The sequence below is a fragment of the Balaenoptera musculus genome, chromosome 4 (assembly GCF_009873245.2).
Source record: "Balaenoptera musculus isolate JJ_BM4_2016_0621 chromosome 4, mBalMus1.pri.v3, whole genome shotgun sequence".
In the NCBI taxonomy this organism is placed as follows: Eukaryota; Metazoa; Chordata; class Mammalia; order Artiodactyla; family Balaenopteridae; genus Balaenoptera; species Balaenoptera musculus.
In genome coordinates this window covers 79,505,789-79,531,899 of record NC_045788.1, presented here as the reverse complement: position 1 = coordinate 79,531,899, position 26,111 = coordinate 79,505,789, and the positions used below count along the sequence as shown (strand labels likewise).

Sequence of the window (26,111 nt, the reverse complement as noted above, 5' to 3'; positions counted from 1 at the left end):
ATGCTCCCAAACACCCCACCATAGATTGTTTAAGAAGATATTTATGAGCTCATTTGTCCTGTGGGAGTCACTATCAAGCAGCCTAGAAGTTTCCATTCAGCATCAAAGAGAGAGGAGTTGATTGAAGTTCTCAAACCTTGAGTTTGAGTCTCCAGATAAAACAAGTTTGCTGACATGAATATGTGGACGTGAATGATAACAATCTGACTCACCCTGGTTTTGGTCTCTCCTCCAAGAAAGAGAAGTTCATTTAAAACAATATTTTGGAAAAACTGAACTCTCAACAGGGTTTTTAGAAAATTGTTTTCATATTTCCCCACTGTCCATAATTGAGACTACAGACAGAATGCCATGGGAAATCCATTTGTGAATGGGATTATGTCTTTCTAATTACAGCAGCTTCTGCAGGGAAGATCCAGACCTGAAGTGGACATCTTTCCTGTAGCTTCCTTGTGCCTGAAATAGAAGGTCTTTTTGAATCAAGGTCAAAAATATGGTCAAATCAGCAGTTTAGGGTCTTTTTACCCCCCTAAGCAGCCAAGTAGCTGCTGACATGGAACACATGTTCCTGGGATTGTTATGTCTCTGTCTGTGTTGTTTCAGGCAAGAGTTTGGCTCAGATCAATGTCCAGATCTGACAAGGGAAGTGTACCTCCAGGACATCCACTGTGTGGGCTCCCTCTGCAAGCTCTACTTTAGGGAGCTGCCCAACCCCCTCCTGACTTATGAGCTCTATGAGAAATTCACGGTGAGTGTTTGGATTTCCGTTATGGTTACTGGGTGGGATGCATGGATGGGCCAAGGAAAGTTTCAGCACTAAAATTACAATAATAATACTCACCAGATGGTTGCCATTATCTTGGTGATGGAAGTAGGATGGTATAGTGAGGAAAGTAGGGTAGTGGGACTGTTTGCTAAATTTTTCCTTTCTTAAATTTTCAGAATCATGTTTGTTTGTGTGTAAGAACTGGGTTAAATCATCTCCACATTTATGTAACCAAATGCGTGTCATTATATAGGGAGGAAACTAAGAACCAGAGAATGAAGTGACTGGCCCAAGGTCACTCTGCCCCCTAGCAGGACAGGAACCTGAGGCTCCAGATGCTACCCCCATGGCTAATTCATTTCAGGCTAGTCCTTCTGTGTTTCTTTTGGGGGTTGCACAAAGAGGTAGGTGGGTAGAGAAGGGAGAGGGAACAAACAGAAGTCAACAGAGAGGTCAGAAAGCTGGGAAGAGAAAAGATTCTGGGAAAAGCAGCCGAGAGGGAGTGAAGGTTAGGCCAGTGAGTTGGATTGGTGGAGGATGGATGGGCAAAAGCAGAACACCTATATAGCAGCTGTATGGTCACCAAATAGGGTCCCCAAAGGAAAATGAGAAAGGAGAATAAATGCTTAGAGCATGTCTTTTTTTTTTTTTTAAACATCTTTATTGGAGTATAATTGCTATACAATGGTGTGTTAGTTTCTGCTTTATAACAAAATGAATCAGTTATACATATACATATGTCCCCATGTCTCTTCCCTCTTGCGTCTCCCTCCCTCCCACCCTTAGAGCATGTCTTTAAAGACAGCATTAAAAATAGGGCTTGGACATTTGGCTGCAGGTGGGGAGGTGCACAGTAGGTGAAGAGTTGGGTTTAACCAAGGTTGAGGCTCAGCTAGAAAAAGAGGAGGAGGGATATGAGAGTGTGTGCAAGGGAGTGATTGAAATAATTGACCATAGAATTTTGTCTAGATAAGAAGGGAAATGAAGGCCTAAGGCAGGTGAGTAACAGTGAAAAAGTAGATCAATGTGTCATTCATCCCAGTGAGGTCAGCAGACTGTTGGAGTAGGGTGGTCAGAGGGGATGTTTGAAATTAAGGTTATGAAGGAGTTGCAATTATTGGTAAGGACCAGATCTAGCCTCTAACCATGGGAAGGAATCTTTCTTATGCCTCTTGTAATGAACTTATTTTGAGCATATAACTGTACTTCAATTTGAAATTATATAGGGATAAATGAATGCTTTTTAAAAATTGGGTGTGGACCATTAAAATAGATTTAGGAGTTTTCAGTGATACCGGGAAACACTCACTATGATAACTGGAAAAAGCAGGTACACAGTTGTATATTAAGACATGATTAAAAAGAAAGATGTTCACAAGATTAATAGCTATTTATTTCAATGACGGGATTATAGATAGTTTTCCCTGCTTCTTTATACTTTAACTTTCAAAATCTTTTTTTTTTTATTTTTTATTATTTATATTTATTTTTTGGCTGTGTTGGGTCTTCGTTTCTGTGCGAGGGCTTTCTCTAGTTGTGGCAAGCGGGGGCCACTCTTCATCGCGGTGCGCGGGCCTCTCACTGTCGCGGCCTCTCTTGTTGCGGAGCACAGGCTCCAGACGCGCAGGCTCAGTAGTTGTGGCTCACGGGCCTAGTTGCTCCGCGGCATGTGGGATCTTCCCAGACCAGGGCTCGAACCCGTGTCCCCTGCATTGGCAGGCAGACTCTCAACCGCTGCGCCACCAGGGAAGCCCAACTTTCAAAATCTTATCCACTAAAAATACATTAATTTTTAAAAAATAAATAAATAAATAAATAAATAAATTTATTTATTTATTTATTGCTGCATTGGGTCTTTGTTGCTGCACACGGGCTTTCCTTAGTTGTGGTGAGCAGGGGCTACTCTTCGTTGCGGTGCGCGGGCTTCTCATTGCGGTGGCTTCTCTTGTTGCGGAGCATGGGCTCTAGGCATGCGGGCTTCAGTAGTTGTGGCTCGCGGGCTCTAGAGTGCAGGCTCAATAGTTGAGGTGCACAGGCTTAGTTGCTCCGCAGCATGTGGGATCTTCCCGGACCAGGGCTCGAACCCGTGTGCCCTGCGTTGGCAGGCAGATTCTTAACCACTGCGCCACCAGGGAAGCCCCCCATTAATTTTTTAATAAAAAAAATTAGGTCAAAACATACAAACAAACAAAAGTGGGCATAAATGTTGATCACTTGAAAAGCCAGCGTAAACCAGCTGAGGGGACTCTTAAAGTCCTAAGAGGACCTTGAGATCTAAGGCAGAAGGCAAATGAGCCTCCACTCTGCATGGCTAAGTCATTAATAACGGCAGCCTTTGACCCTCCAACCACAGAGGAGTCTTTCCCGGGAACCAGGAGGAAAGGTTGTGGGTCTCGTGTGTCTGTCAGATTATCATCATCATCATGATATACAATACTCAATAAAAATAATCATCCTCAATAAAAGACAATTTGGAAAATGGGGGAAAGTAGAAAGGAACCCTTGGTCTCTCTTCTTAAAGACCAAAGACAACTACGATTAACACAGGGTTATTTCCTTCATTCTTTTACTCTTTGCATAATGTTTTTGTTGTGTTCTGTTTTTCTAAACCAAACTAAGTTTTTATTGTAAAAATTAAAGCAATCCAGAAGAATATAAAGGAGAAAGTATAAATCACCTGAAATCTCACGTCCTAGGCATATTTTCTATTAACATTTCAGGAGACATCCTTACAGATCTCTCTGTCTGTCTTTCTCTCTCTCTCTGTCTCTCCCGTTCTCTCTCCCAACTTTTGTTCCTCAATACTACATATTGCTGTTTTGGAATGGTGCTAATTCAACAATGTGACCATCTTTCCATGGTAACAAATACAGAGAGGCAGTATTTTTACAGAGTATTCTCTCATATACACAATGATTTCTTAAACCAGTTTCCTACTGATGGACATTTAGACTTTTTGTTTCTTTCTTTCTTCTTCTTTTTTTTTTTGGGCCGCACCATGCAGCATGCGGGATTTTAGTTCCCCGACCAGGGATCAAACCCATGCCCCCTGCAGTGGAAGTCTTAACCACTGGACCGCAAGGGAAGTCCCAGGACTTTTTGTTTCTTAACACTTTGCTTTTTATAAACAACATTATAGTGAACATTTTTGTACATATATCTTTATACTTTTGTCTATTTATATCCTTATGAAAAAAATCACAGAAGATTTACTGAGTAAAAAGTGCTTATTTAAAATTTTGTCACATGTTGCCAAATGGTTCTGTAGAGAGACAAGAATGTTCTTTTTCCTGCAGCCTTGCCAACACTGGGTATTTTCAATTTGTTAAACTGTTTGACAATCTCCGTCAACCAAAAATATATCTTACTGTTCTTTTAATTTGTGCGTAAGACTTTTGTGTTTGTTTTCTGCATAGTTTTAGTCTTCTTATCAGTATACAGTTTCATCCTTGAATAAGACTACAATATCATCACGTTAACTAACTGAATGAGTCTAATTTAACTAAATTTCATTTTATGATAGATGGGGGTAGATAGGAATTCTTGTCTAGAAAGTTGAGAAATACAAGTTTCTTCTTAGATCTTGTTTAGAGGCTCAGAAGAAAACCCATGCTGATCTCTCCCCACTTGTGTTCCCTGACATTGCTAATCATTCTATCTCCCACAGCAACAAAAAATACCAAAGCAACGTTATTGTCCGCTGGTCGTTAAGTCTCAAGAAAACTTAACATTTTATTTAAACATAGTTTAGTGACACTAAGAAATAAAACAAAAATGTTCTGTTGTGACAACTGAGCTCTACATACGTAGGACCTAGTGATGTTAACTATGTAGAAAAATTTATCATTGAGTAGATTGCTTTGATCACAGTGACGAATTATGAAAATATAAGCAAACCTTCTCCAGGGACATGGGAACAGCTCTATTACATTGTCACGCATTCTTACAATGATTTATTTAAACTCACTTGCACAGTTGAAGTAGAATAACATTTCAATGGAATATAACAGAATTAGAAAAATATTAATAGAATAATAATAATTATGATATCTGCCACTTATTGAGTGCTTACTATATGATAAGCTTATTACAAATATTATTTCATTCAATCCTCAAATAACTCTGTGAAGTAGGTTTTATTGCCTCTTTTACAGATGAGTAAATTGAGGCTCCGAGTGACTTTTGCCTGGGTTTGTACAGCGAGTAAGTGGAAGTGAAGATTTAACATTCTGTCTCAGAACTACCACACTATTTTCAAAATAGATGTAACAGCTCTTAAATAAGCTCAGGTATTAAATAATTTAATATGAAATAAGGAAAACATCCCAAACTGGTGAAGGAACAATTCTATAAACAATGTTAGGAAAATTGGCTAAGTGTTGGGAAAGGGGAGAAGTCAAGTTACATTCTTACCATTTAGCAAATTTCAGGGTGGAGAAGGGCTTTCTAAGAATAAAAGCAAAGGAAAGAAAAATCACCAAAGACAAATTTAACAAACTAAACTACATATAGATTATTGTTTTCTCTATTTAAAAATACATTAACAAAATTAAAAGGCAAATGACTATGGAAAACATTTACAATAAAGATGACAGGAGATTAATATTTTTAATTATATAAAACTCCTATCAATAAAAAATAAAAAGCATATAACACCCTGCAAAACAAATGAGCAAAGAACCTCGACAGACAATTCATAGAAGAAATATAATTATTTAAAAAGTATAAATGGGGAATTCCCTGGCAGTCCAATGGTTAGGACTCCGCTCTCTCAGTGCCGAGGCCCCAGATTCAATCCCTGGTCGGGGAACTAAGATTCCACAAGCCTCGCAGCCAGTAAATTAATTAATTAATTAACTTAAAAAAATAAATAAAAACCAACTTAAAAAATATAAATGTATTAGAAAAATATATTTGCATATTAAAGAAACATTTTTTAAATGTTAGTATTTCATGCTGCCTAGCCTGTGGTGACACTGGCTCTTTCATAGTTTTCTATTGCAAGTAAGTGTAAATTGGCTAGACATTGCAGAAAGTCATTTGAAATTACTATCAAGAGTCCTAAAATGCTCATATTTTTTAATACAGTAACTCTATTCTAGGACTCCATACTAAGATAATAATCAGATGCACACACAAATAATTGATTTACAAATATTTCACTGCCATATTACGATAACAAAACTGGGGAGTATCTACACGTCTAACACTAAGGGATGGGTTAAATAAATGATAATAAATCTCTTGTTTTCAATCCTGTGTAGCTGTGAAAAGTCATATTTCAGAAGACTATTTGCTGTCCACAATGTAAAGTTAAATGGAAAAAAGCAGTGTAGGCAACTAAATAGGAAATGATGCCAGTGTTCACATTTGGTGCTGGGGAGCCCGGACAGATTGCTTCTTTTAATGCTTCACATGTGAGTAGGTTAATAGTAGTTATGTCTGGGTGGTGAGATAGCGGGTGCTTTTTATTTCCTTCGAGTACGTGTATTAGTTTCATGAGGCTGCTGTAACAAATTACCACAGACTTGTTGGCTTAAACAACAGAAAGTTATTCTCTCACAGCTCCAGAGTCCAGAAGTCTGAAATCAGTTTCACTGGGCTGAAATCAAGGTGTCAGCGGGGCCATGGTCCTTGCAGAGACTCGAGGGGGAAACCTGTTCCTTGCCTCCTCCAGCTTCTGCTGGCGGCTGGCAGGCCTGGGCTTGTGGCTGCATCACTCCCATCTTCGTCTCCATGGTCACACTGCCTTCTCCTGTCTGTGTCAAATCTCCTTCTGCTTCCCTCTTTTAAGGATACCTGTGATTGGATTTAGGGCCCACCTGGATAATCCACAAGAATCTCCTGATCTCGAAAGCCTTAACTTAATCACACCTGCAAAGACTCTTTTTCCAAATAAGGTAACATTTACAGGTTCTAGAGATTAGGATCTGATATCTTTGGAAAGAACTATTCAACCTATTATACTACATTTTATTTTTATCAGAAGAAAAGCTCCTTTTAGGAAAAATTCAATTTGGGTCAGATTGATTCAGCTAAAATTATTACACCCAAGATAGAGAAAAGTTGCTGATTTAGGATTTTTAGAGAAGGCAGTTTAGAGAGGTATTAAATTTTATATTGAAATTATGTCTTTGTGTATCAGTCTCCTTCATTAAACTGTAAGCTTCCTGAGGACAGAAACGGTATTTATTCTATTCATTATTGTGCTTCCTTTCCCTGCTCTCCAGCTACTGGAGAATGTTGTGACTGTTACCTAGTAAACATTTGCTGGCAGGTTGGTTGACCCACACATGTCATCTGAAGTGTCACCGGGGGTGGACCACTGGTGTGTGGCATCAGGCAGAGGCTGACTGGCTGTGAGCTCAAGATGTCTGCCAACGGGGCAGCAGCCAACTGTCCTGGTTTGCCAGGGACTGCCCTACTTTTAACTCTGAAAAGTCCTGTGTCCCAGGAAACTCCTCCCTCTCAGGCAAACTGTGCTGATTGGTCACCCTGCCAGGAGCCAAAAGTTGAGGGGAATTGTCTCGGCAAAGCTGGTGCTCCTCACTCAGGAGGTTTGGTGCTCGATGGTAGTGTCCTGGAAGTGTGGCCAAAGTGGGGCTTTCTGGCATTTTCAAATACAAAGCAAAATACGGACTCATTCACTTACTCATTTCATATAACAAATGTCTGTTGAACACCTGCTATGTATACCAGGCAGGCACAGTTCCAGGTGCTGGGGGTTTAATGGTAAGCAAGACAGATAAAATCCTTGCTCTCATGAAACTTACATTTTAATGAAGGAGATAGATGATAAACGAATTTAAAGCAAAGCTCTATAATCTGAACTGTTGATAAGCACTACGAAGCCAGTTAATGCAGGGTACAGGGCAGAGAATGATGAGGACTGCTATTTTGTAGGATAATCAAAGGTCTCTCTATGAGGTGATATTTAAACAGAGATAAGGATGAAGTGAGGGAACAAATTGTGTAAATATCTGGTGGAAGAGGGTGCCGAGAAGAAACAGCAGGTACAAAGGCCCTAGTCGAGGACATGCAGAGCTTGCTTGAGGGAATATATGGAGGCCAGCATGGCCCATAGGGAGCAGGCAAGGAGGAAATGATGGGAGACAGGGAATTGGCAGATGGGCCAGGTCACGTAGTTGTGCTTGCTGCCATGGGTGTGACAAAGACAGGTAGGTATAATGACTGTCTGGAAGAGAACAGTGGTTGTCTCTGGAGACTGAGGGTCTGCAGTTGGAAGGCAGACTAACTTTCTTCTGTGTATTCCTTTGAATGCTTTGCATTTTTAAAATCATGTGCATGAATTACTTTTTAACCTAACAGCTTAAAATAATTAAAAATAATAAAGGTGGCGTTATAATAATTTTTAAATAATTAATACAAAATAAAGGGTAAAAACTGAGTTGCGGCTGGGCGCAGTTGGAAGGGACAGCCACGGGTTGTTTGTCCCCCCTGGTGATGGGCCTGCCCGGGCGGCAGGGGTAGAGGTGGTATTCAGGTAAGCAGAGGAAAGTAGAGCCTGGGCTCCGCCAGAGGGGACTGGAGTCCGGCCTTCGCTAGAGTCCTCAAAGGGCAGGAAGCTGGTCTTAGGGATACTGATTGGAAGAGAACAAATAGTCACAGAGTCAACCTAGATCTTTTAAGGTTTAGCTATTAGCAAGATTGGCTTGGCTAATGTTGAGTGAAATTCTCTTTCAGGCAAAAAATTGGGATGGGCAAAATTTCAACTCCCTTCCCTCAATTCCCCACTGATGGATTCTGCTCTCCTAATGGGGGAACACAAAGAGATCGAAAAATAGCTTTGCAGTGAGCAGACCCTCTGGGAGAAAAACGAAGATCTAGAGAGCTTCCAAATAGGTTTGGGGTGCGATGGGGAGAGGCTGTAAATAGTGAAATGAACACCAGTCCCAAATGGGACCTGCAGGCATCAGGGGTGAGCCCGCCCAGCCTCTCAGAACAAAGGTGACTAACATCTTCCTAAAATATTAAAGGAACTTTCCATGAGGGCTGTTGAACTGACCTACACCTTCTTTTCCCCAGACACATTTTTAGAAAGTCGGGGGAAAGGGGGGAGGCTTGGGAAGGGGGTGTGTGCAAAGCTTTGCAAAGCTCATCCCAGCTTTTCCGAGAGAGGAAGAGAGGCCTCCCTCTCCTCCCCATTCGCAGGATAGAATGTGGGAGGATCCACGCCCGCATTCCTCCGCCCCTCCTTCCCCTGAGCTCTCCCTTCACTTGCTTTATGAGGTTCTCCCTGTCTTGGGAGTCAGGGTCTTCTCCACAAATCTGTTTTCTAAATGACAGCTCGCAGGAAGAGGGCAGAGGTATCAGGTGTTTACTCCAGGCCCCATGCTTGTCCTCACCCTCTACATCCTGCACGTCTCAAAAAGCAAGGATTGCCACAGAGATCATGCTTATGCCGGCTCTGTTCACAGGCTTGCAAACCCACCAGAAGATTGAGACACCTGTGACTGTGACCCTCCCAGCCCCGAATTTCTCCCCACTTCTGATTAGGAAATGAAATCTAGTTTTCCCACATAGAAATTTTTGATTGCCTTTGAAAATTGTTAGCTTCTGTGAATGCTTTACTTCAATTAAGTAGAAAAGTCAAACAAAAACAACTTGGTGGTCAAAGATCTGGCATGATGTCCCACTTAGGGAAATGGAGCATGGGTAATCCAACAGATCGACAAGGAGCTCCTACTGTGTGGCAGGCACGTCCTAGGCACTGGGACTCATCACGTCCCTGCACTTACAGACCTTACATCTAGCAAGGGAGACAGACAACAAGCAATAAGCCTAATAAATAAGTACATTACATGTATAAGTAATGATGGCAAGTGCTGTGGGAAAAAATGGAGACAAGCGAGGGGGGTTGGAAGGTCTGGGTTGGGGGAGCGTGTTGGAGTTCTCCTCCAAGTGAGACCAGAACAGACACAGCAAGTGTGGCCTAGGATAGGGTCCAGCAAACAGAAGGTGCGCCAAAAAGTTCATTTCCTTCCACTTTTCTGTGCCCCAAAATTCTCATTACTGAGGGTTTGAACTTCAGCCTTTGCATTCAAGCAAGAAATGACAGTAATGACTGAACAACATAAGAAAACCACACAACAGTTAGGATCTTCAAATTAGAGAATATATTTTCTGATTATACTTTTCATTATATATAAATGCAAAGCAAGTTTCCAGCACTGTGAGGAAATACAAAACTGTGTAAGTCACATATGCCTATGAATTCAGGATCACAAGGATTGAAGTGAGTTTAGGAGCCCCTTTTCAAGTATCTCTTGACCTGAGTGGGATTACATAGTTATTATGCATATGAAAGGACTCAGGGAGCTGTAGCAGAAGATTTGTGCATTTTTAATATATGTAAACAGAGTCTCAGGACGGGGCACAGGGGAATCTGCCCAGGGACATCTGTGTTGTGCCGGAGCCCCGGGCAGGACTGTGACCACACTGCCTTTACTGAAGCCCCAGCCTCTCCTTGAGGGCCTGGGCTGAGGGGGGAACCAAATACCCACACAGGAAACAACCAGAGAGCAAGTCCGGACAAGGCCACCAGGTCTCAGGGGCAAAGCTCTTATCCTGCTGAGAAGGCACGGCTTCACGTCGTTCCTGCTTCCCAGCATCAACGACAGGCAGCCGGGTCAAGGGATAGTCTCAGGCTAGGTGGGGAGTGGCTCTTTGCACCCCAGAAGATAGCTAGCTGAGTAAACAGGGAGCCAGCCTCTCATCTCCATCTCACTCTGTCTCCCTGTCTCTGTTTCTCTCTCCCAGGGTGAGTCCCCATGACTCTCTCTGCCACACGGGACACACCCAAGATTCCACACCTTTTTTACCAGATACCTACCGAACATCTGAGGAGGCACAGAGACCCCATGTGCCCACATTGTTAGACACCTCCCATCATGAACCCTCAGAGATTTTAGGTGGTTTGTTTTTTCTAGAAAAGCATGCCTCCTGGAAGGACAATCTCTAGGCATGGTTGGGAGGCTGGAGTACCAGAAGCCTAAATAAAACCCGCAGACGCAGGTGGGCGTCCCCCTTCTCGAGCACTCACTGGACTGCTTCATTTCCTCTCTGCAGGAGGCGGTGTCCCATTGCCCGGAAGAAGGCCAACTGGCCCGAATCCAGAATGTTATCCAGGAGCTCCCCCCATCCCATTACAGGTAAGAATCCTTGGTAAAAGAAATTCACAGCCTCTCAATGTGATGTAATACCATAGATGCGGGCTAGCATCATAAAAGGGAACAAATTCGGTGGACGGTGGCTTTCCCGGGGCAGGTTGAGGGGAGAGAACAGGTCACTTTTATCAGAGTGAGTTGGTGCCTGACCAGAGACATTGGCGGGAAGGGACAGCCCACGTCTAAGTTACTTGCAGAGCACCCCTCAGAGTCCCGCAAGAATCATTCTGATCACACAAGCCAGCCTCACAGAGATAGTCTAGGTTCTCGCCGAGGTTCATAGCATAACCAAATCTATGGAAACCAAGATGGTTTTTAAACAGGGTTTGACTGTTGCTCTTGAGCGTTTGGCTGACTGATCTCTCTGTCTGCTCATCAGTACCATCCCTTCCATCATTTCATCCTTTCGTTTCATTCTCACAATGTAGCCCCTAATCCTACCACCTTTCCCATTGCTCCCTAAGCCTGCCCAGCTTTTACCAGGGGGGCAGGTTTTGATGTGGTATAAGGGCTTCCTAGCAGTAACAGATGTTATTCATCCATCAAATGAGCTCCCTAACAAGTGCCAGGGTACCCGTAGGTGCGAGAATTACAATAAAAGCTGAGATGAGGCCCGATTTCAAGACAGTACGAGGCAGTGCTGCCCCGGGTGAAAGGAGGCACAGGCTCCAAGGGATGTGAGTCCCCTAGTCTGTCTCTGGCTGGTGCGCCAAGGGCCTCGGCTGACTTCTGTCAAACCCACCTCTTCCCCACCCACAGCCAGTATTCCTGAGGCTAAGAAAATTGCTTCCATCTATCTTGATATCTTCCTGATAGTCCTCCAAAATTCATGAGATAGAAATACTTTAGAGTCTCTTAAACTCAAACTTTAGAAATTATCTCCAGATTCAGGCTTCACACAGGCTCCGAAGTTTCTTACTTTGCTTTTTAAAAAATGAACCGTTACAGGACCTTGGAATACCTGATTCGACACCTGGCCCACATCGCCTCCTTCAGCAGCAAGACAAACATGCATGCCAGGAACCTGGCCCTGGTGTGGGCACCAAACCTCCTCAGGTAACCACCACCCCTCACCTCACTACCCCAGTGGGCTCAAAGCAGCCCCCCATTCAAACGAAGACTGGACTCTTCAAAACCGAAGCCCCTTGTAGACAAACCTTTGGCTAAGTGGTTGTTGCACGTGGGAATTAAAGGTGATTTTTTTAAAAAAATTTTTTTTAAATAAATTTATTTTAATTTTGGCCGCACTGGATCTTCGTTGCTGCGCGCGGGCTTTGTCTAGTCGCAGCGAGCGGGGGCACCTCTTCGTTGCGGTGCACGGGCTTCTCATTGCGGTGTTTTCTCTTGCAGAGCACGGGCTCTAGCTGCACGGATTTCAGTAGTTGTGGCACGCAGGCTCAGTAGTTGTGGCTCACGGGCTCTAGAGTGCAGGCTCAGTAGTTGTGGCGCACGGGCTTAGTTGCTCTGCGGCATGTGGGATCTTCCCGGACCAGGGCTCGAACCCGTGTCCCCTGCGTTGGCAGGCGGATTCTTAACCACTGTGCCACCAGGGAAGCCCAAATGTGATTTTTAATAGCCTTTGCCTGCTAACCATGGAAACTCTGGAACCCAGAGGTATCTTCTGGCTATTACCAGGATGTGGCCAATGTTATGGGTCTGTATGTTATAATTTCCTGAAAAGGGCTTTCTGGGTCTATGGGGCTTCCTTTGCTTTTGTTGGTTTTGGTGGGGTCCTAGCTGGCTATAACCTGAATCAACTGCTTCATATGACTTCATAAATGATGACCTGCCCTTAGAACAATTGTGTGGAGGTGGAAGAAGATCCTATGAAGAAAAAAATCAATTCCTATATATTCACTAATATAGTGTTTACAGTTTTGCAATGTATAATACCTGGTAACTGTTTCGAATTTGTTCAGTTTGTTTGGAGAGTCCCTTTAATTGATCTTAAATAGTTAAAGTAATACAAATTAACAAACTATACATTTAGGAACTGGGGGCTTGTACAAAAGGCCCACTGGCTCCCCCTTATGCTTAGGGCAGGCTCATTCACTGAATGTAGTGGTAGGGCAGGCTCATTCACTGAATGTGTTTCTTCCATGGTTCAGGTCCAAAGAAATTGAAGCCACTGGTTGCAATGGAGATGCAGCCTTCCTCGCAGTCCGGGTCCAGCAGGTGGTGATTGAATTCATACTGAATCACGTGGATCAAATCTTTAACAACGGTGCACCCGGGTCTCTGGAGAACGATGGTAATGGCTCCTTCTGGCATACACCCTACCAATCACCGTTCTTTGCCTTAGGCATAGGGCTCAAGAATAAGTTAGGGTGGGCTGGGATCTAGCTCTCAGTGTCAACTGTGTGTGTGTGCTGACTACACTGCGTGTGTTTGGGGATCGTGCGTACATACATGTGTGCCTGTGCAACAAAAGTGTGGTATGTGTGCGTGTGGCTCTAGCATGTTTCTGATCAGTTGCATACATGGCCTATCCCATGAATGTGGTGTGGTGAACTGGAATACCTTCTGTTGCTTTTAGTGAGTACTTAAACTCTTCCAGTTATTAGCTAGAGACACTGGCAATATTCCTCCGACTATTAGATTTCATCTTTACTTTCAGTATGATATTTCAGAAGTCTTAAGTGAATGAATTAAGAGGCGTCCTATTCATACTCACATATATATTCAGAATGCCTTCTCTTCGCAAGCATTTCATTTTTTAAAAAATAATTGAACTATAATTGATTTACAATATTGTGTTAGTTTCAGGTGTACAGCGAAGTGTGTGTATGTGTATGTGTGTGTGTATATATATATATATATATATATATATACATATATGAACCTATATTCTTTTTTTGGTTCTTTTCCATTATAGTTTATTACAAGATATTGAATATAGTTCCGTGTGCATACAGTAAATCCTTGTTGTTTATTTTACATATGGCAGTGTGTATCTGTTAATCCCATACTCCCAATTTATCCCTCCTCTCCTTCCCCTTTGGTGACCATAAGTTTGTTTTCTATGTCTGTGAGTCTGTTTCTGTTTTGTAAATAAGTTCATTTGTACTATTTTTTAGATTCCACATGTAAGTGGTATCATATAATATTTGTCTTTTTCTCAAGCATTTCTTGAGTGCTTACTTTGTTCTGCCCTGCATAGGGCACTAGGCATAAGCAATGAGTGTGTGGGTGCGTGTATGCAGAGACTAGCTAGCATTGAAACCCACTATATACAAGAAAAATATAGCTGTTTCACGCTGGATGTGATGAGATGCAAGATATGATGTTTCAGTCCTGTAGTCTCATACTAACATAATTAACCCTAGGAATGCACTGGTATTGGTTTATGCTGATTGAACTCATATGAGCCTAATTTGTAAAAATCAAAAATCCAGCTGATCAATAAGCCTGGTAGCTACCATTTGTGTGAAGGTGATTTTCCAGTATTAGCATACATCACATAACTGGGAGGGCTTATTGAAACACAGATTACTGGATCTCATCCCCAGAATTTCTGATTCAGCATGTCTGGAGTGCTGCCGAAAATCTGTGTTTCTAACACGTTTCCAGGTGATGGAGCTGCTGCTGGTCAGGGCCCACACTTGGAAACCAGTGGTGTATGAGAGCTGTATCTGCAAAATATTTGTATTAGCTGATCAAAACATTCTTTTCTACTTTGGCTAATATACTTGGGAAAATCAAGTATAACCATCAAAGTAATCAATTGCAATTAATATCAAATTTTGATTTCTGGTGTAATTGTTCCCATCCCCATCCTGTCCTCCATGTGGTTTATGATCTTTCTTTTAAAATTCACATACCATAAAATTCACCACTTTAATCATTTTAAAGTGTACAATTCAGTGGTTTTTAGTGTATTCACAGAATTGTGCAACCATCACCACTATCTAATTCCAGAACATTTTCATCACTCCAAAAAGAAACCCCATACCCATTAAGCAGTCACTCCACATTTTGTCTTCCCACCAGACTCTGGCAACCATTAATCTACTTTCTGTTTCTGTGGATTTTGCCTCTTCTGCACATTTCATATAAGTGGAATCACACAATATGTGGTCTTTTGTGACTGATTTCTTTCACTTAGCATATGTTCTCATGTATCGGTATTTCTGTTTTTTATGGCCGAATGATATTCTATTGTATGGATATACCACGTTTTATTTATACATTCATCAGTTGACGGACATATGGGTTGTTTCTACTTTTTGGTTATTACGATGCTGCTGTGAAGTCATGTACAAGCTTTCGTGTGAACATATGTTTTCAATTCTCTTGGCTATATACTTAGGAGTGGCTGACGTTTCTTTTATCTTTATTTTAACTCACACATTACGGATGTATTTTTTATTGTAAGCATATAAATCCTTTTTGAAAGTAAATGAGAAATAATATGCTTTCATTCATTCATCCTTTTGAGTCAACCAATAATTTACTGGGGACTTATTCTGTGCCGGGAACCATGGCGGGCACTCCACATATATCATCTCATGGTCTTATCACAACAACCATCATAAAGTTATCAACCCTCTTTTATACATGAAGAACCAGAGAACCAGAAAAGCTTAGTGTCTGGTAGGACTGAACACTGAACCTAAAGCTTCCAGCCTGTGCTCTTTCCTTACCTTGTGCTGACTTTTAGAGGAAAAAATAGTTAAACAGATAAATAAACCATTGTGGAGAATTAATGACTCTTGGGAAATGTCCTTCTTGACAGCAGATTCCATTCATGACTGTTAATGTTAAGGATGTTCCTAATTCCAACCTGGAAATGCCTGTTCTTTTTATGACCATTGCCTTAATCAGCTTTTGTCCTGCATATTGAAATCCAATTTCCTCTTGAGCCTTTAACTCTTGATTGCCTCCAATAATTATTATTCAGTGCATTTCATTTAAATGTTCTTGTTATGAATTCTTATTGACTTCAGTACCATACTTAATGTTTACACAAAATGGAATAAGTCATACACTCTGGAATTTGAGATTTAGAAATAGGGTTCTACTTCAAATCGGAAAGATTTTAGAAGTCATAGAATCCAACACCTTTAATTGATAGATGAGAGCAATGAGGCCAGAGAGATTGTGATATGCCAAGGTTTATTAAAACATAAATATGTAGTATTGGGCACCTCCTATGTGCCAGACGCTGTTCCAGACACTGGGGACAGTGTCCAAAATGGCAAAGCCGCTGCCCTGCATAGAGCTATAGTCTGGTTGCAAAGACAAACAATAAATAAGTTTACAGATAAATACATTATCACTTCAAAGACGATAAATGCCAGGAGGAAAGTACAGCAGGATAATGCGATGGTCAACGACTTGGGGGTGTAATTTTGGTACAGAGTGGACATGGCCTCTGAGGAAGTGATCTTTGAACTGAGACTTGAATGACAAAAGAAACCAGTCATGTGAGGATCTGGGGGATGAACGTTCCAAACACAGAGAACAGGGAGTGTAAAAGCTCTGAGGTGGAAAGGAGCTCATCGCGTGGCAGAAAGTCAGCCAGTGTAGCTACAGAAATGCAGTCTCCAAAGTGGGGTGCCCCACCCAGGGGATGCCAAAGACCAAAGTACCAAAGTATGGGTGTTGGAAGAAACTATTAGAATTCTTTTCCATTGGTTTTATTGTATACTTTGTAATTTCTATGATGTTGTATGTTTTCTATTACACATAAAACAAATACAGTGGTATATATGTATAATTTACAACTATATATATGTGTATACAATGGGAGTACACATTGAAAAAATTTTACTGTATATTTTTATAGACCACTGTGTCAGTGGGCAAAGAGGACAGAGGGAAAGCAGATGGAAGGTCCTGGTCGGTCATGCTAAGAGTTTGGTTTGTCCTCTGTGCTGGGGAAAGCACTGGAGGTGTTTGAGCAGGGCATGCAGGATCTGAGCATCTGGGTTGCTGTGTGGAGCAGAGACAGAAAGGCTAGAAGCAGGGAGACCAGTTAAGGAGCTATGGCAGAAGTCAGGAGGGAAATCATGGTGGCCTGGACTACATCTTCCTCCACGTACGTCCCAATAAACGTATCTTCAATAAGTTGAAGATATCGTTAAGTCAAAAATGCATTGAATACACCTACCCTACTGAACATCATAGCTTAGCCTAGCCTACCTTAAACGTGCTCAGAACACTTGCGCTTGCCTACAGTTGGGCAAAATCATCTAACACAAAGCCTATTTTATAATAAAGTGTTGACGAGCTCATGTCATTTTTGAATACTGTACTGAAAGTGAAAAATAGAATGGTTATAAGTTTACTGCTTGTTTACCCTTGTGATCGCGTGATTGACTGGGAGCTGAGGCTCCCTGCCGCTGCCCAGCATCACAAGAGAGTATTGTACAGAGTATCACTAGCCTGATAAAAGATCAAAATTCAAAGTACGGTTTCTACTGAATGCATATTGCTTTCACACCATCCTAAAGTCGAAAAATTGTAAGTTGAACCACTGTTGAAGTTGGGGACTCTCTGTGCATGTTAGCAGTGGAAAGGAGGAAAGTGGCTGGATTCAGGATATATTTTGGAGGTAGATACATTTTTATATATCTAGGATATATTTTTACTTAGATCAGAGTTTCTCAGCCTTGGCCCTGCTGGCATTTAGCACTGGATAATTCTTGTCGAGGGGCTGTCCTGTGTATTGTAGGATGTTTAGCAGCATCCCTAGGCTCTACCTATTAGGCGCCAGTAGCATTCCCCCACACACCTGTGACAACTGAAAATGTCTCCAGACATTGCCAAATGTCCCTGGCTGGAGACAGGGGGTACAAGATTGCCCCAATTTGAAAAAAAAAAAATTGACTTGGAGAAAAGAGATAATCGTGGACACCATTGATCTGTCATCATCACTTCCATTCTTTAAAAAAACTTACAAGGAAAGAATTGGCTTGCATACACTTGAAGATGATTAGGTAGTGAATAAAAAGCCACTTATCTCTTAGGGAATAGCATAGCCATAAAATGTCTTTCTACTGCAGAGATACAAGGCTAGGTAATTTCAGGAAAGTCGAGGCTCCAACCTTCAGTGCCCCTGGAGCCTGTGTTCTCCAGCTGCGGAGAGGAGCGGCAGTATCCTGCCCTACCCTAGCTGAGCGAGGCTGCCTCTGTGGCTGAACGCACATTCCCGCCTGACCAAAGCATGAGGCAGCTCCCAGGGGCAAATACCCACTACTGTCGCTCTGGCCCACAGTAAGTGCTCAGTATATTTGTTGTGTGCATGAATGAATGAATAGTCTGGAAAGTACAGGAATGCAGGCTACCTTCTGAAGCCCCTGTGTGCCCTCTGGTTGGTCCGGCCAGGAGAGCTGTCAGATCCCCCAGAGTGTAGTCTCTGCCCTATAGACCCCACCACGCCCAGGAGAAGCCCCTGTCAGGAGGTCAGGAATGGAGGGGCTGTGGATGGGGGCTCTGGCTGGAGCCAGCGCCCAGGCCTCCTCCCAGGAGGTCTATGAGCTCTTCTCTCCTCTTTACAGAAAACCGGCCGATCATGAAGAGCCTGACGTTGCCAGCCCTCTCCCTGCCCATGAAGTTGGTGAGTCTGGAGGAAGCTCAGGCCCGGAGCCTAGCTACTAATCACCCTGCCCGGAAGGAAAGGAGAGAGAATAGCCTGCCTGAGATCGTCCCTCCCATGGGCACCCTCTTCCACACGGTCCTTGAGTTACCAGACAACAAGTAAGTGTCCTTCTTCCAAGTTCTGGGAGATGTTTAGGTGGAGGGGGACAGAGGAGGAAGCGACAGAGTCTCAGGGCTGTGACGGCAGCATGGGCTGGGGGTGTGGTCTGGGTTGGGGGGTAAGGAAGCATTCCGGAAGAGAAGGGAGCTGCCTCCACAACATTCACCAGCGGCTGATGCCTTCACTCACTGCCCCAAAGTCATCAAGACCTTGAGCTCCCACCGGAGATCCCTAGTACCATGGTGTGGGTGGGGCTCATAGGTGTCAATAATCAGAACTAAAACCCTTTACTCCTTAGTTGAGACAAAATAAGCTTGACATTTTCAAAAGGAAGGTTGCAAAACACAAAAACTTGACCCCCTCCTCCCACCCTGCACCTCCCACGGGACCTATGGAAGGCGTAGGGATGAGCAGAGGGCAAGTTGACAGAGAGCACCGCTCTGGACTGGGAGCTCTGGGAACATAGCGCCTGGGGACGTGCATCCTGGCTTCTGTCCCTCCTCTCTTACCTGTTGGAGCTCTCCCTCCCCTCCAAAACCAAACACCATTCTCATCCACATCTTCCCTCCCTTCTCCTTCTCACGTATTCTGTGGTAACCCTGGTCTCCACACATCCCTCTCCCACCCCCGTGCCCCACTGTAAAAAGGAGGCAGTGACTGAAGCAGGGGTCCGAAATTCTAGGCAGACAGCAGGTGGAGGGGCCGAAAGGCAATCTTTTCACTGGAGAGTGTCCGCCTCGCTGTTTGGTCAGTGAAAGGAGGTATGAAAACAGACCTCTCAGACCTCTTATTAGCGTCTTCCTCACGATGGCGAGGCTGTTTCCCCCTGGGGAGGGAGAAAGAGTGCTGCCACGTTGCACAGGGGTAGGGGGCACCTGTCACACTGTGTGCTCTGGGAAGGGCACCTGGAACTCACCTGGCGAGAAACCCCTCTGTTTCCTGAAGTGCATGGATGGTTCTCTCTCTCTCTCTGTCTCGAAAGACTGATCCCCACTGCCCCTCCCCCTAAATCCCTGGAGAATAAGACTTCCACTCAGGGATCAGGAAGAGTACCTCTGAAGGACAATCAAGTTCACTTTCTCTGTGCCTTCATACCATACCTCAAGGTATGTGATTATGTCAAATCCACCCCAAGACCTAGTGCTTGAAAACATCAGGCCAGATCCAATAGAAACCACTAAGCACTGCACATCTATCTCTGATGGATTGTAAAATCATGCTGCGCTTGAGACCTCGATGTTCTATGAGAACCCTGCAGAGAAAAGGTCCTCTGTGGAGCCCACAGGTTGCAGGGTTTCATCCTGAAACTTTACGAAGTCTGATAGCAAGGCCGGCTAGAGCCGGGCAAGGCCTCTGTGATGAACCCTGGTGGCACCAGGCCCTCTGGCCCAGTCTAGCACTCAACTTTCCCTGCTTCATCAGAGAAATGAGAGACAAAGCCAGAAACACAGTGACTACCCTCTGCCTTTCTCTGCAGTGACCGCTGACCACACCCAGCAGCCTGCAACTCTCACAGGCCAGGCTCTCTTCTAAGTTGCTTTCTCATCCACCCCCTTTCCGGTCCACCAAAGTCTACCCCAGCCCCCTCCTCGCCTGTGGATGTCCCAGCAGTGTGGCTGCAGTGCAAGGAGCATAACAGGACTGAGGTCTCTGGTCTTTAGTGTTTACTCCTGTAAAAAAAATAAGTATCTTTGATAACCCAGGACTGAACTGCTTACCAGAATTCCTACCAGAATTCCCAGGGCTGTGGTTGCTTGAGACCTCTGAGTCTGCCACCAACCCCTGTCTCTGTTTGCCCCCCTCCCCTGCCTGTAATACACATCTTTGTCCCTTCCCCTGGGGAATGTGGTCCTTCACTCTGACTCATGAAAACCTAGCTTGGTCATGATAGGCATCCCCAGACAGGGTGAGAGTCAGGCTCAACTTGGATTTTAGAGAGGAATTTCCTGATATGTCAGAGCTGTTCATAACTAAGAACATGTTTGGGGTATTCCTTCTTAGTTTAAAAGTCCCACTGAAATAGCTAGTTACCAAACTAACCCCCTGTGGCTTGGCTCCTTTAGAAGAAAGCTCTCCAGTAAATCAAAGAAGTGGAAATCAATATTTAACCTGGGACGTTCTGGATCAGACTCTAAATCAAAGCTGAGTAGAAATGGGAGTGTATTTGTGAGAGGACAGAGGCTCTCAGGTAAGAATCAATGGCAGTTATATTTATAAGATTTTTTTTTTTTTCAGTTCTGTTTCTTAAGTCTTTGGTTTGATTATGTCAAACTCACTAACCCTGAAAGAGAAACTTATAAATTAACTGAAGAGTCTTTTTGGTTTTTTAAAATAACTTTAGATTTACAAAAAATTTGCAAAAATGGTACACAGAGAACCTGTAGACCCTTCACACAGCTCCCCCAAATGTTAACATATTAGATAACTGTAATACAATGATCAAAACCAGAAAATTAATATCAATATAATACTATTAAATAATTCACAGACGTTATTCATATTTGGCCAGTTGTCCCTCTGATGTCCTTTTTCTGGTCCAGGATCCAGTCCAGGAACCTGCATTGCATTTAGATGTCATGCCTCTTTAATCCTCCAACCTAGGACAGTCCCTCAGTCTTCCTGACCTTGACACTCTGGAAGAGTTTTGGCCATTTATTTTGTAGAATATACCTCATATTGGGATTGTCTGATGTTTTCTCATGGTTAGATTGAGGTTATGTCTCAATGTGTCATATCAGGGGGCACATGAAGTCAATATTTTATTGTTGGTGATGTCAATTTTGAGCACTTGGTTAAAGTGCTATCTACAAGGTTTGTCCCTGTAAAGTTACTATTTTTTTCCTTTGCAATTAATAAGTATCTTGTGGGAGATATTTTCAGACTATGCAAACAGCCTTTTTTCATCATACTTTCATCCATGCATTTTAACATCCATCAGTGGTTCTTGCCTGCAGCAGTTATTACTGTGGTGTTTGCCAAATGGTCATTCTCCATTTCCATCATTCCTTCTACATTTATTAATTTAACTCTACTGTAAGGAAGATCTGTCCCTTTTCCCCCAGGGTGAGGGTCATGATTTTTATTTTTTTATTTTTTAAATTATTTATTTATTTTATTTATTTTTGGCTGCATTGGGTCTTTGTTGCTGTGCGCAGGCTTTCTCTAGTTGCGGCGAGCGGGGGCTACTCTTTGTTGCAGTGTGCAGGCTTCTCATTGAGGTGGCTTCTCTTGTTGCAGAGCACTGGCTCTAGGTGCACGGGCTTCAGTAGTTGTGGCATGTGGCCTTCAGTAGTTGTGGCACGTGGGCTCAGTAGTTGTGGCTCATGGGCTCTAGAGTGCAGGCTCAGTAGCTGTGGCACACGGGCTCAGTAGTTGTGGCTTGCAGGCTCTAGAGCGCAGGCTCAGTAGTTGTGGCTCGTGGGCTTCAGTAGTTGTGGCACGTGGGCTCAGTAGTTGTGGCTCATGGGCTCTAGAGTGCAGGCTCAGTAGTTGTGGTGCATGGGCTTAGTTGCTCCACGGCATGTGGGATCTTCCCGGACCAGGGCTTGAACCCGTGTCCCCTGCATTGGCAGGCGGGTTCTTAACCACTGTGCCACCAGGGAAGCCCCAGAGTCATGATTTTTAAATAGGAATGCTGCCCTGTGGGAATTATATCCGAGTAGTGAATAGGAATTGATGCAGGAGGGAACTGAGGGAACCGCTATATAATGGGGAATATAACCAGTCCGGCTGAATATTGTGTCAGAAAGCGGAGGCCAAAGAAATTTGCCACAAAGACATTTAGTGTTATAAATTGAAAGCATGATATTTTAAAAATGAGGGCAATTGTTATGAAAGCAAGTAGTAAAAGGTAAATGTACAAATGTAATGAGCAAACTTGATTGAATACTAGTTTGAAAAAAAAAAGGACTACAAAAGATAATTTGGGGGACAAATAGATTAGATTTTAGATGATACTGAAGAATAGTACATTCTCATAGGGTGCTGATGGTTCTTAGGAGACATATGCTAAAGTTTAAGTATTTAAGGATGAATTGTCAAAATATTGAAACTCACTTTCAAATGATTCAGCAAAACATATGTATGTAGGTAGATAGATAGATAGAAAGAGATAGATAAAGCAGACATGTGGCAAAATGTCAACCTAGGTGATAGGTCTAGAGGTTTTCAACTTTTCTGAATGTATGAAATTCTTAATAATAAAGATTTAGGAGGAAAAACTAATGCCAATAGGAAAAAATGAGGTAATATTTTTAAGGACCTTCCTCAAGCCCAGTGATAATTGTACTCCAAGGATCATAAAGCACAGATGTTAGAAATTGTCACATTGGCCTATTGGAGTAATGAGGGATGTCACAGGGTATAGTAAGTACAGTGGTTTAGGCTGTAAGTAATGACAAATCCAACTCAATTGGCTTCTGCAAGGAGGGAATTTATTGGGACACCCAGATGTAGGGAAGGCTTCAGGGGTGGTTTAGTACAGCGGCTCTGTCTCCATTTCTCCGTGTTTTCCTCAGCTATGCCCTCCTCTGTAGGTCAGCTTTATCCCCAGACTGGCTTCCTTTGCCTCCACAAAGTGGCTACAATAGTTCTAGGCTTTACCTTTGACTCTCACTATATCCAGAAGGAGAAAGAACATCATTTCTAGTAGGTTGCTCCTAAGGGCAGGGACCCTTCTTTCCCAAACGCCCCAGCTAAGTGTCTGTCTGCCCCCCTCCCTCTGCCCCACAATAGTAGCCTTCACTGAGTCACATGGGTCAATCCCTATGGCTACGGGAGTGCCCTGTGCTGATTGGCTTAGGCCTGGGTTCCCGAACCAATCCCTGGCATGAGGAATGGCATTACACCCCTGTGTGAGGAATGAGATGCACCCAAGATGTACAGGGCTCTGTGAGAAGGGGAAAGGGAAATGGATTCTGGGTAGGCATCTACAATATTCATTATATAGGGAAAAATGTCTTTCACAAAATGGCAAGATGGCCAGGTGAAGAGGGCAGGTTGCTATAGGTATGGTAGAGCACATACAAATCAGAAATTAGGATTCTCAACGGAGAATTTAAGGGGGAGTACCTGGCAGGAAACCCCTGATCTAATAATAGATTTGCTGAAGCACATCAGAGAGCCCTTCAGTTACAGAATCAGTGACACAATGAAAGAGTTTCCCCAAGTAACAAAAAGTTTAAAAAAGTAGAACAAAACAATCGAGTAAAAATAGATTAAATGATTTTCTTTGATCTTGACTTATGAAGATTTCCACCCCCACGTGGTTTTCAAAAGGAAGAAGCCCCAGGTGCTGGATCAAACAGCGGTAAACTCACAGAATGCACAGGATGTCCCTGGCCAGCTTCTCAGCTCGGCGGCACCTCAGAATCACCCATAGAGTGTGGTCCACACCCACAGCAGCTCTGCCTCAGGGGTTCTGCAGTGAAGTCAGAGTATTGGTAATTTCTAAAAAGCTCCCCAGGTGATTCTGATATGCAGCCGGTGTTGAAAACCACTGCTATCTCATGAATAAGCTAATCAGAGATAGTTCATCAAACTGGCTGCATTTTGATGGGATGCGGGGGTGAAATTAAAGAACCATCAGCGTCAATATAAGTGGCTCTCTGTGACCTTGACTACTGCCCGAGTGGCTGCTTTTCACCAGAAGAGTGTTGCTGGATCCCTAGAAACTGAAGACTTGGGGGTAGGGAGTGGGGAGCCTTCTGGTCATAACCCACCAGCATGGTCACTGTAAATGGCACGTGGGCTTGCTATGTTGAAATATGCGTGTGAAAAAAGGAAATCAGTGGATTAACATATTTATTGATAAATAATTTTTTAAATCTTTTTTTAAAACTCCATATTTAAGAGCATTTTAAAAATTGATTCACCATGTATATAGTATTGGGGGGTTTTTTGGTGCGGGGGCAGGTGAAGGGATGTTTAACCATGTTTAGAAAATGGAACAGAAATAGGAAATACTAAAGGATAAGAAAAACTTGGGTATTGACTGAATGGAGATGCATAAACTTTGGAGTCTCCCAGACACTGGTGTACTGGAATTTGTATATTATCAAACAGGAAGATTCCAGGGAACCCTCCAAAGTGAACTCCTTTGAGTAGGGAAATAAAGCCATAGAGATAAACCAAGAGAGGGGAACCCAAGGACCCAAAGAAAACTGGTGGATGCATTTCCATGAGGCCAAGGTCCCAGACAGAAAAATATAATCTAAATACAGTTAGCCCTCCATATCCGCAAATGCAGGACCTATAGATAGGGAAGGCCGACTGCAGTACACCATTTACATAAGGATCTTGAGCATCCATGGATTTTGGTATCCGTGGCAGTCTTGGAACCAGTCCCCCAAAAATACCAAGGACGATTGTGTAGTCATAGGCCAAGGAGTCCTGAGTGCTTAGTTTCTATGTAGACAAGGAGCCAGGGAATTCTTGGAGACTGTTCCCAAAAACAGCTACTGTGGCCACCAGGACCAGAAGGAGCTGTGTTGTCAGAAAGAGGGTCCAGCAGGAAAGGTGAACACTGATGGCCCTGCAACCAGAACTCTTACCCATCCTCCGTGACACTCAGTGACACCTGGTCACTACCCCTGAAGGGTGATACATGAAACCCAGAGGGAGGCCAAGAAATGCAGCTCTTGGAAAACAAAGGCAAAATCTTGTCTCAGAATACACGAATGGGGAGTTCCCTGGTGGTCTAGTGGTTAGGATTCGGCACTTTCACTGCCATGGCCTGGGTTCAGTCCCTGGTCAGGGAACTGAGATCCCACAAGCCGCGTGGTGTGGCCAAAAAAAAAAAAGAATACACGAATGAAGGGAGGCTGGCCAGGCAGTTTTAGAAGTCATTTTGTAAACTTGTGGGAATAGTCAATCTTCTAAGAATGAGAATTCTGGCTTACCTCTGGAGGTAAGGAGGTGGAAGGCAATCTTGGCGTCACCAAGGCTTTGCGTGAACGTTGCTGTGTCCTTCCAGAGCCCAGTGCGACCCAGGCAGAGAGAAGCCCTGAGCCTGGGAGGCCAAGGGGCTAATTCAGAGCCTCTCAGAAGGAGCAGGGTTTGGAGCAAGAAGGAAAAAAGGAACTTTAAAAGAGGGACAAAGCAAGTGTGAGTTAGGGCCCGATTTGGGTCAGGGCCAACACTGAGTGCTTCCTTTAGAACCATCTCCTGGGTTTACCCTTGTTGCTGAGCCCTAGTTTATCTTGAGTAACATCAACAACAACAATAAACAATAGTTACTCCTTCTTGAGCATTTACTCTATTCTAGATTAATGCAACCTATTTTATATGCACTACTCATTTCATCCTCACAACAGCTCTACGGTTCCTCCTTTTCATGCCAAAAAACTGAAGTTTCCAAAAGGTAAGTTGCTTCTCTGAGTCACACAGCCCAGAAGTGGGAGAATTGGGATTCAAAGCCAGATCTGCCTGGATCCAGAGTTACCCTAAAGCCACAAGT

The 26,111-nt window shown here is 43.3% G+C and overlaps 1 protein-coding gene across 1 annotated transcript in view; it reads left to right on the top strand.

The window, feature by feature from the left end:
- The window catches only part of ARHGAP31 (Rho GTPase activating protein 31), a 110,971-nt gene that overhangs the window by 64,016 nt on the left and 20,844 nt on the right, over window positions 1-26,111 (top strand). Inside the window, exons 3-8 of the mRNA XM_036850388.1 lie at window positions 604-748; window positions 10,856-10,938; window positions 11,902-12,009; window positions 13,062-13,204; window positions 18,456-18,654; window positions 20,719-20,843. Coding sequence (XP_036706283.1) covers window positions 604-748; window positions 10,856-10,938; window positions 11,902-12,009; window positions 13,062-13,204; window positions 18,456-18,654; window positions 20,719-20,843 — 803 coding nt within the window. The remainder of the gene's footprint in view (window positions 1-603; window positions 749-10,855; window positions 10,939-11,901; window positions 12,010-13,061; window positions 13,205-18,455; window positions 18,655-20,718; window positions 20,844-26,111) is intronic.